This window comes from Pocillopora verrucosa, chromosome 10 (assembly GCF_036669915.1).
Source record: "Pocillopora verrucosa isolate sample1 chromosome 10, ASM3666991v2, whole genome shotgun sequence".
Classification (NCBI taxonomy): domain Eukaryota; kingdom Metazoa; phylum Cnidaria; class Anthozoa; order Scleractinia; family Pocilloporidae; genus Pocillopora; species Pocillopora verrucosa.
Genome location: NC_089321.1, coordinates 5,908,091 through 5,919,882, shown reverse-complemented (window position 1 = coordinate 5,919,882; position 11,792 = coordinate 5,908,091). Strand labels below are relative to the sequence as shown.

The 11,792-nt window shown below is 36.3% G+C and overlaps 1 protein-coding gene across 1 annotated transcript in view; it reads left to right on the top strand.

The window, feature by feature from the left end:
* Positions 1-11,792, top strand: part of LOC131786990 (arf-GAP with GTPase, ANK repeat and PH domain-containing protein 1) — a 296,718-nt gene that overhangs the window by 276,997 nt on the left and 7,929 nt on the right. The window contains exons 2-6 of the mRNA XM_066173618.1: positions 2,367-2,431; positions 3,096-3,266; positions 4,273-4,417; positions 5,074-5,211; positions 11,508-11,725. Coding sequence (XP_066029715.1) covers positions 2,367-2,431; positions 3,096-3,266; positions 4,273-4,417; positions 5,074-5,211; positions 11,508-11,725 — 737 coding nt within the window. The remainder of the gene's footprint in view (positions 1-2,366; positions 2,432-3,095; positions 3,267-4,272; positions 4,418-5,073; positions 5,212-11,507; positions 11,726-11,792) is intronic.

Sequence of the window (11,792 nt, the reverse complement as noted above, 5' to 3'; positions counted from 1 at the left end):
GTCCCTCTAAAACGGAAAATTCGAGAGCTCGTGTATCGCATAGAGGGTAAGTAGAAAACTTCGAGTTTTTATGCCTCTAAAATACATTGAATGTTATAATTTGTACCCATGTCGAATTATGAAGTAAAAATTACATTTCTTGTAATTTCTGTTCGAGAAAAAATTATCAACGTCTATCCAATAGGACTTGTACTTTTCGTAAAAATTGCAGTAAGCGCAGAAACGCAAGCATAAACGTATTTGTATGTCTAGGATGATAACACAAAACCGACTTACTTGATTGTGCAATTTTTGTGACAGATAGCGAATTATAGACAACTTAGACGCCGCAAAATTCTGAACATTTTGTGTTGTGTTGTAGTGGCTTTCAAATGATATTTTTCATAGAAACTTTTGCTGCTATTGTCCTAAGTCGGGCACGTTCGCAAATCGTGTTAGTACAGTTGCAGGTACTGTTGGAGAAATTTGAAAAAGGCTTGAATCCCGCATTTCAAATTTAAAATCTACCATGAGACAAGTTAAGCTACTATCTTTTGGAAAACAGATTATTTTTCATTTGGTAAAGCCGCAATAGAGGAATGGTCGGTTAAATTGGATTTATGAAATAAATTTCAGGCGCCAAAACTTTGATTTGTGATACACGCCGTGACAGTGTTCCTGAAGGCATCATGTTGCAAAAATTTTATGGCGTAATTTATATTTTTCAACGCTAAATATTGCTGTAGGTATTTGTATCCGAACTCTTAATTTCATAACAACGAAACCAGACGACATTTTCGAGCTAGGAAGACTGGTTTAGATAAAAAGTCTATTCGTCGATAAGCCACGCCATTTGGACTTTGCTTGGTATGCACATAAAGTGCAGTGTTGACTCCTCCATTTCACTGCATTTTGTCCGTGAACTATTTATTTATTCAGTGGAAGACGAAAGTGAATTTAATTTTCAGTGTTTTCTTAAAGAACGTCGTAAAATTATGGTTATTGTTAGCTTGATGTTCGTTTCAGTTGTTCGATTATCTGATGTCAATTTCACTGATGACTGAAACCATGAAAATTCTTGGAATAAATGTATTTTGCTGCGCTGTACATTCGCCGGCTAAATACGATCGTATCTTATTTGCATGTTGTTGTGGTGTAAATCTAAATTAAATAGACTTCCTGCCTCTCGAGAAAAATACAATGGATGTAAACAACGAACTGTTTTAATTTAACAGAGTGAATGTGCTAAAGTTAGAGTTATATTAGAACACAAACATTTTTACATCGAAGTATACATGTGCGTTACGTTGAATTCTTCAAAAAATGCGGCTGTGGTTAATGGGATATTTGAATATCTTCCCCCTATGATTTTTGAAATTATTTGCGTTTTATGTTGAAGATGCCAATATAATCTAATGATCTAAATATTTCTGTGTTCCAAGATAATTTGTTTTGAGGAACTAACACTCATCTTCAAGTACTGTGACATTTGTTATTTCAAGATGCTATCAAAATTTGGCTGTAATCGATACTTAATTTGCACCACTAAGTAAGTAATGTCTAATTCAGTCACAGACTTAAAAAGAAATATTTCATTTCCAAATAGTAGAAAACATTGGGACAAGAAAATAATTATGATATTACTGTAAAAGTGTAATTCAAACCTAAATTTGTCACATGAGAAGAATTTTAAAAATAGTTTGTTTTTTTTTCTTTGGAGGAATGCAATATTGTTTAAGAAACATTATGGTAGACAATTGTATGTTGGTATCCATGCATGGATAATCTTTGTCATGTAATCAGATAACCATTTGTCAAAATTTAAATTTTTTTCTCACAGTCCCTTTACAATCCATCATTAAAATTCTGTGACCTAGGAAAAAAATAGTTTTATCCCCTGGACAGAACTGGTTTCTTGTTAGATCAAAACTAGTCCTTGGCTTGACAAATGACTTGCTGATTGCCAAAAATTTTCTGGAGGTTTGCTACAATGTAGCAGTTTTGTTGTTGTTTTTTTTAAAGAAATTTAGATTGAGGAGTTAAATTGATGGGAGAATAATCTTAACCATTCATCAAATATTAACCAGAACCTTCTTGTATCCTCCTCTCACTTTCAATTCCAACCTACTGATCATCTGAGAAGGACAGAGCAAAGAATCGTTTCCCCCCCCCCCCCAAAATGAAGTAAACTAACCCAAGATTATGTGATGATTTGATCCTCATAGGTAAACTGCAATTGATAAATGATTAAAGCTTCCTGACCTCCTCCTAAAAAATTAAATAAAGGAGAGTACTTTTACAAACTAAACTGTGTTCCTATGTAGCAGCATCCAATGCTTGTCTAAGACTATTAATTATGATTGCTGATTGTTTTTTTTCCTGTTTAGAATCATTCCTCAACAGCCCTGAGTTTACAACACTAAGAGTGGACAGTAGCAGTGAACTAAGACTGGTGAGCCCAGGATGATTAACTAGCTTTTTCTTTTTATAATCTGCTGTACAGATGTTGTGGAGATTACATGGAACTGGTAGATGGTGAAAATATTTATCTCATTTGTGTTTTGAGAGACTCATCTCATTCTTACATAAAGTTGGGGAAATAAGTAACTACAAAGTGGAAGTCAAAATGTGCCATAGCCATCCCTGCTTCTATTATTTAGATCTCTGGAAACATCTTGATGACTTTCTAGATGCAATTAAAAGATTACTGGTGACTTATGAAACAGATAATTACTCCTATTTCTATGAGATTTTTTGATTTTATCAGTTTTTTTTTTCTCCTTACCTAATGTATCATTTTTATTGTACTCTTCACACCTCCAAAAATATCAATTTTACCCAAGGTCATTTGCAAGGAAAGCAGTTCGCATTCGTTTGGCTTGCTAAGAGCATTCAGATGTGGAAAACTTGCCTTGTTTCATTCTCATGGCATTTGTGTTTTAAGAAGTAGAAAATCTCTATTTATCTTAGGTGACCATTGTTTACTAAAGATAACTTGTCACACTTGTGATGCTGGCAGATCATTTTCTTCTAACCTCCTGTACATCTGATTATACAGTTATTACTTCACTATGATAAGTGATAAGTATTTGAAATCACTTATATTTCCTTCACAGGGCATTGTTGGCAGCTCTGTTTCAGGAAAATCTGACTTATTGCACAGATATCTGACTGGTGAATATGCCAAAGTAGATTCCTTTACCGGACGTCACAAGAAGGAAGTGTGTTATGAAGGACAGAGTCACCTTTTGTTGATAAGAAATGAGACTGGACCTCCTGATGTGCAGGTACTGTGTCAAAGATGAGCAGTTTGTTATTGAATGTTGCTTGAAAGTGCTTCGGGAAAAGTGAAAAGAATGCTATTGGCTACTTCTTCAACGGTAATAAAGGGTATTTTGTTCTATATACACCTCCATGGTTGCATGAGGAGAGAGACTTAGTTTTTATTTTTATTCAGACATGGAGAACATATGCTGTTACTTTAGACCATTTTCCTGTTGCTATGTTTTATACATGTCTCATGACTGATAAGCATAGCAGGAATGAATATTGCTGAGAAAACTTTTGCTATGGTCTTGGTTTGCAAAGGACTTTAAACTCCTGATATGGGTCATGGAAAGTCTGGGGGAATGATTTGAGAGAAGCAAAGACAAAAAGCCTTTATTATAGCGTGGGCATCATTTTGGAAAGGCAAACAAAAATCTTAAAAGGATTAGTAATTTACCTTACAACTATGTTTTCAGGGCTCAAAGTTAACTTTTTAGTCCACTTGCCAAGTTTTGCGAGTAAGATTTTTCTCACCAGCAAACTGGTGAGACCACTAGCAAATTCTCTCCCTTTGAAATGTCAGTGACCATATCTGATACAGAGATGTTTCTCAAAGCTATTAATGAGCTGAAAGGTTTAATAAAAAAGGTATTATATATTTGGTCTCCTTTGTCATTGTCCTGACAGCCACCACCTATTTATTGCATGTTTGGAAGACATGGATGATTGTAACTAACAAATGTTTGCTGGTGGATATTTTTCTCACTGGCAGCCTATCAAAATCACTAGCAATTTGCAAGTTTGCGAGCATTGATTTCAAGCCCTGCATTTGTCAGTTGTCAGCATCTTGGCTTGTCTTTGCAAACTGAGAGTTCAGAACAGGCTAAAAAGAAAGGGTGATGATATCAAAAAGTTTTTGAATCTTATGACCACAAAAAGGTGGGAACCCTCCTGGTGAGGCAGCTTTCTCTCTCAACAAATTCCTACACTGTTTTAAAATTTTTTTGCTTTCCTTCTCTTCTACAGTTTACTCAGTGGGTGGAAGCAGTCATATTTGTATTCAGCTTGGACGATGAGCTGAGCTTCAGTGTTTTATCAGGGTATTATGCCAAAATGGCCCAGTACAGAAAATACATCTCTGATGTTCCTGTGGTTTTGGTCGCCCTAACTGGTAAGCATATTTGGCAAATACACCATTGTCTTATTGCTGCGGAAAACAAACCAAAGCATTTTGAGTATTGAAACTTAGAGAAAATCATTCATTGTAAAATTACAGCCATAGTGTATACCAATACAGTGCAGAAACAGGGCTCTATTATGTGTTATATATATGTATGGATTTAAAGAGAAATCTGTCATGTTTGCATTCAATTAAGCACTCCTCAGGCCAAAAATGGATGCAGTTGAGGCTAAATGTTCTTATATGAATTACAGTTAGTGGCAAAAATAGTTTGCATGCCTTGCCTTATAGAAGGTTGGTTGAAAACCTTCCATTCGACATAATTAACACAAATATTTTAATTCTTCTCCAACTAGTTATTAGAAGCCCCCCCCCCCCCTTTCGCTTCAAACAATGTTGCTGGAAATCAGTGCATTTTTGTAGCTTCAGGAAACATTGATTTGGGAGGGGAGGGAGGGGGGAGGATAGAAGGAGATAAATGAAAGTTATAGTAAAAAAATAATTAACTTAAGTTGTTAGAAAGTCCCCCCTTCCCCTCCAAATATTGTTGCTTGGGGGATAAGGGAAGATACACGAAAGTTGTTGAAAAAGTTCAAAAGTAGACTAGTAGATCGTGACAACCTTTTTCACTGATCGCTTTGAAACAGATGGTGTTACAAGCATCGAACAACCAGGCATTGTTGCCACGAATCGAATAAAGAAGCTTATCTCGGACCTTAAGCAGTGTGTCTATCTGGAGGCTTCAGCCCTGACGGGAGACAATGTGGATCGTGTTTTCACTACAGGTTAGTTCAGTTCTAAGTAGCTTATTTCCTGGAGGAGTGGCGGCGAAAATATGGGGCAGGGGTAGGCGAAGGTTCCCACGTGTACGGTAAGAAGATCATAGAGGGTATGTGAACGAGTAATTCATTCATACAATTTAAAGTCATCAGTGACTTTTTGACGGCCTGAAGACTGACGATCAACTTGACGCCACACTCTTTTATTACAGAAGGAATTTGTACCGATTAGAAACATTGACCGCCTCTTATGTTTAAATGGAACCATTCAGTATTTATGAGGAACTGACCAACCCATTAACATTTAAGTTTTGTGAGTGGTTTTATCATCTATTCGTGTAGGAAAGCCATTTAAATAAATCCAGAATGGCGTCTTTGGGCGTTGTAGGTCTGCATCCATGTCAACCACGCCTCTGCTGCACAGAGGCGCAGGTCAAAATTTGACCGCTCCAGTTGAAAATCAACCCCGACTTTTACAGACTCGGCGTCTAAATTTTCGTTCGTCGAAACTGGTTACTTTAAATGGAAAACCTGAACGCACGGATTTCCAACCGGTAGGGAACTCGTCTCGAACCTTGGGAACGAAGCTTTAGTTTCCTCCAAACGCTGAACGTGGAACTAACGTGAAGCACTTCCCAGTTAAGAAAGTAGGGTGTAGCAAGACATCGTTGACATGTTCTCGTTGGTGAACAAACTTTATTTCAGGTCTGAAAAAGTTTGGAGAAATAACATCTTCTGGTCTGAAACTAGGGAAGGATATCGCTTTCAATCACTCCGTACTTTTAAAGCTCAGGTAGTTGGGAAAGGTGTTTCTAACAAGTAAGAGGACTCCCGTAGGGTGAAGCGAGTTGAGTTCTCTCCCCGGATCTGTCTTTCTGTATCGAAAAAAGCTTTCTCTGAAGCATTAGTAAACAATTCTCAATCTGATAAGTCGTGACCTTGAGGACATTTCGGGCTAACGCTATAAAATAGTAGGTTCTTGGTAATACTTAGGTGTTTGGTATTTAGAATATTTGCCGCTGTCGTTGGTAATTTATGCCTTGCTGCGCACATTACCGTACAGAAACCGTCTCTGTGCGGCCGCGCCGTATTAAGTAATGGTTTCATTTGCTTTTCTAAATTGTTATTGAAGTTCATGCTTGCTCACGAGTGTTGCTTCAATAGATTTCTTTTTTTAATGAACAAAGAGTTTATGCGATAAACATCTCATGGCGATAAAAGTCTAATCTGGAAAGCTTTATCTACTCTTCATTAGTGTTGCAAACCCAAAATCTTCATTAAGTGCCCCACTTTTAAATCTTTAATTTGAAGTTGTCGTTACCCACTTTTGTTCTCTTAATTTGTTCATCGGCGGGTACTTTAACTTAACCATATTTCATATCGAATTTTTGAAGGGGGCTTTGTTCGTCACTTAGCTAGAGACATAATAATGTATATGTATTATTGCACTGAAAGGTTTCTTCAGAGTATTTGTCCATCATTTCACACGAACTACGATAACAGTTTGTTAGAACTTCGTGAGAAAGAAATGTGCGTACGTGGGTAGCGCGAAACATGAAAAGGTTATGAGTCGTGTTCTCTGTTTTCCTTAAAAATCCCACAAGATACACAAATGAACTAGTAACGTTCTTGGGTATATTTCGTGGCCATTGAAGGGTTTCCATACAGATTTTCATATTCCACCGATCAACTCGGTGCTACTTATACTAGTGTATTGGGAGTTAGGAATGATCTGTCTAAAATATAACGGTACGAGAGATTTACGGCAAAATTTGATTGGTCTTAAATTCTCTTCCGCATGAAAACTATTGACTCACATGGGGCTTGAATTTTTTTAGGATGGACAAAACGTGACGTCGGTTGTTTTAAAGGGTCATTAAATAAAAGTTGTTAAATCATCATACCGTGAAGGTCAACTGTATTAAAGACTTTTTCAAATGAGTTTATTTAGAGCAAGGAACTGTCACACTAACTCCTGCTGTAACGAAAACTTTTTCTGCTAGATTTGGAACATTAAACCATCCGAAGTCAAAGTTTGATTACATTCTTACATGACTTAATTGGTTTTTAGTCAGTAAAAGCTAACAAAAAAGGCAAAACTGATGGGAAAAAAATTCAAGCAAAGCTTTTTTATGAGATTTGTTTTGCATTTGGGTCTATTAATTTTCACTAAGTGTCAGATTCAATAATTTTAGAGCACTTAGGTTCTTAGCTTCATGTGATTCCATATCTTAATTACTGGACTTTTAGATGATTGAATTATGAACACGAGATGCTTGAAGGATTTGATGGAAACGTTTTTCAACCTCAGATGGCTCACTCCCAATAAGACAATAAAATATTTATGAGTTGTTTTATTTTTTTTATGGGAAATTCGTTGTGTGATCTCCGAATGAAGAGGATAAATTTGATAAAATAGGTTGCGTTGTGCGAGAAGGAACAAATATTTGTCACCGACTGGAATATTCCATGACAAAATGGTTTGAATTTTTACCGCTTTTATCATTCTTTTCGCCGGAAGCCTCAAATTGTAAGAAATCTGTTTTAAAATGGAAGAGCCTGTGGATAAATCGGCAAATTGACCGGAAGTGTTCGCGCTTGTCTTCTGACTTAACCGGAAATGATATCCATATTGTAATAAGTAAATATAGTATGGCAGTTTTCATTAACTTAACCTTACTTTTTCAGGCTTCTGTAAACATGTCAAATACAACTGCAAATTTTATTAAATTCGTATAATGTCAATTTTCAGGGCGCAATTTTTCTTGTTTAGCATAATTTGCCATTGTAATTGTGATCTCAGGCCTGTACAAATATTTAAGTAATCCGAAACGCGAAAATGAAATGTTGTTGCTAAAGTGGGAGCCGCTGACCAAGAATCATGCCCTAGTCGACTGAAATCGACCGATTGATGGGAAGAAATCTGTGTGATATTTTTTCAAAGTTAAATCAGAGAAAAAGTCCTTTATGAGGAAATATTTTGGATATTCTGACGGTACAACACCTTGGAAAGAAGCAGTAGGTTCTAGCCTGTACGTGTACAAGGCAGGCACATTGAAAATACATCCAACGAACGACTCCGCCGGAGATCGGAACAATACACGAATTATTCTTTTGTGTGTCAAAGAATTATAGTTTGGAATTTTCTCCACAGTACAGACATCTGTTATCTGAGGAAATTACTCAATCAAGCCTTTGTACCTTGTACGATTTATGTTAACTCTTTCTCAAGCTTTATAGAGCGCGAATCTGCTCGGCTAGGTAACTACCAAGTCGTGGTCGTAAAAAATTCGATGAAAGTACTTCACATGTATAAACTACGCTTGAAACTGTGAAGATGATGCGGAGAAGTTTCCAGCTTTCTGGATCATACGATGTCATCAAGGACGTAACAGATTTGGAAAGTAAGTGTGTGTGTGTGTTTTTTTTCTCGACGATCATACCGGTAATATTTGAAAAAGCGTACATTTCATGGTGGTGGCAGATAAATAGAGCAGCTTTCGATTCAAGTGCAAAGTACCAGCTCAGAACGTGCGAAGTATTTGAGGGTATTTCGGTTTGTTTTTATCTCAGTACGTGAGCAGGAAGACTGATAGGTATCGTCGTTTAACCGTAAAATTAATTTGGAGTACAAAAGGGGGGAATTTACGGCGATATTTGTATCAGCAAATTGTTGTTTACATTCAACTGCGAATGAAGTGCATGCGGAATATTAAAATTTTTAATCCCTTCAGTTTTGAGCTTTGATTGAGGTCATCTAGTTTTGTACCCTTTTTTCTAGCCAGTTTCCTGTGAAGTTTATTTTTATATATCGTGCGTTCATGCCTGTTAATTTCCCTTAAATTTATCTTTAATAACTGTACACTTGATAATAGACGTGACTCATTTTCTTCGATATTGATATAAATAAGTTTAAGTGCGCGCGTGTTTTTCAACATAATATTGGTAACTCTAAGTCGATTTTGTTCGTGTGCAGACAGTATATTATATTTCAAATACTGGAAAAAAGCCCCCTTACTTAGTCCTGTATAAAATAATTCAAATTATTTTGTAGAAGCACTCTCGTAAAGAAACGAAATTTGTTTTTGTGAAAGCGAAGTAAACATTTTGATGAACTGTGGCTGGTTGCAATCTTAGGTCTCCGACTGATCATGTTAATAACTGTATGTTGACAGCATATTCCAGCGCTTCAGTAGTCATTTTTGGTTTTAATAGGTTTATTATTGTGATAATTTTGTGATGAAAATAGCCCTACATGTGTGACTATCGATCAAATTCCACCACATCTTGTACATGTGATGTGATCTACATTAGAGGCGTGTTTTTCGTATCCTGAGGAAATGGCTTTTTATTGTCGAGCGCCTTCGCAGTTCTAAGGCAAATTTCAGTGATCTTTCATCGAGTAATTTCCCTTTCTGTCTCTCTTCAGCGTAGATATAATAAGACAAACTTTGTCACGGTTTCAGCTTTTCATGCCATGGAAGTGCAATTTTTGTGTTAACCTTTCTCCTACGATGATGGCGGTCTTGATGTTGTATAACTTTATTGGGTAATGTTAACCCACGTGTTTCGTAAAGGTTTCGCTTAATTATTGGCGTGGTGTGGCTAAAAACGGCCATGTTTTCACTGTAGTTTTTTCAGACTCTCAATTTGATGGAAAAGATGTTTTTAGCCAGCTTCAGAGGCAGATCAAACTACAACTTTCTCTAAATTTGAACTGATATTCAATCGCAACAACACCCAGCACTGACCAGCAGGAAATTCGATTAGCGATTTGTATTGGATGTCCTATGAATTTAATTGCGGGTCAATTCTGTTTGCTTTGCCATTGAAATAATAATCCCATTTGTCTGGTATCAAGAGTGTGTTTCATTTTGAATTTTTCAAACCTGTTCAACATCATGTTTCTTTGCCTTGTTTCCTAAATCAAAAGAAAAAAATCTAACGTGTCATCTAGGAAATGTTGCAGTTAGATGGCACAGAAGGAACAATACTGATTTGCTTGATGTTTAAATCATGAACTGATCTGTTGTTTGAACAGATAATTTTCTGTTTTCTGATTTTCCCAAGTTTTAAACTTGGGAAAGATTGCAGTACTCTCTTGTACTTGAAATTTGAAATGCTTCTTATTAGGATGTTTAGTTAAAAATGAGACTTACAAATTGTATAATGGTCAAAAAACAACTGAGAACTAACAAAGGAAAATAAAAATTTAAATACATTAAGAAAAGGAGCTGACTGAAAGTCACATGTTGCTTCCTTATGCTTATCACATTATCAACAGGTAAATATCTAAGATTATGAGATTCTTATCAATACTGGGAATTTATTTGATTTATTTAGCATTCCATATCTTGTTGTCAGCCAAGACACCTGTTGACGCATTTATATAAGAAAGCATCTGGTGTTGCTTCTTAATTTTTAACTTTCCTTGACATCTCCATTTCAACTAGAAAAAAAAACTGATTTGCTTGCTGTGGATGACTTATGATGTTAAGTGTAACTAGACCAAGCATGTTTGGTTCACTAGTTGGACAGATTAGAAATGGTATGGGTGTAAGGTCATGTCTCAAAGTGAAATTATGTGCTGTCCTTCAGAGAATGTGAAATTGAAAATACTTTTCTAACTAAGAAATTGTTGTATCTAAGTTATGGTGGGTAAAGCTAACTATTTTATGATTGATGCCTTACAATGTGAAAGGTCAAAGCCATTTCTACCTTCATTTCCAACTCTTTAGAGCTTGAAATTTCAGATTTGAAAATTGTTTCATTTTTTATACTGTTTTGTGTACATTTATTACACTATGGACAGGAGAATTTGCTTCAATTATTATGAGCTTCATTAGTTGGTGATCATTTGCTTTTTTCTGTGACCATATTGTTTAATTCGTCAGTTATACTTGCTTTTTTGGATAAGTTAGAAGCTAGTTACTCCAAAGAGTAAAAGGGTCTCTATAATTTTATGCAGGAAGAATTTGAGCAAGAGCTAAGAGGCCCTTAGCATTAGAGCTTATCCCTGTTAATGTAACCTGAAGTCAAAAGAAATATTGCTACTCCCCTTTGTGCACCAAAGGTTCTCCCCTGGTATATTTCAGGGCTCCCTAATAGTTCCCTGATACCCATGTATGCTCCTGTTTGGTGAGATAGGCTGTGAAGGTTGGTGCCTTGCCTAAGGACTCAAAGCAACTTCCTAAACCAGGGAGCAAACTTAGACCCCTTGATGTGGAGTCCTGTGTAGTAACAACTGGACAACCATGTCTACCATGACTGGTAATTACAAACTGATTTTTTTCTTTTTACAGCAATTGAAAAGTTGATTCAAGCCAGAGGTGAGACAAGTCCAGTTCTGACATCATTTGACCCAGTCCACTCACCCACAGCAAAGGACCCTCCTGATCATTATTCTTCAAATGCATTGTCATACAGTCCCATCAACAGCAGCACCAACAGTGCAACATCAACACCATCATCATCCACAAAACGCTCTACAAGACGGAGGACAATGCTTTTCAGTTCATCGGTATGTACCATGGTATCCTCTATTTTGCTCATAAAAAGATGAAATATGTTTTTGGTAAATCAAGTGT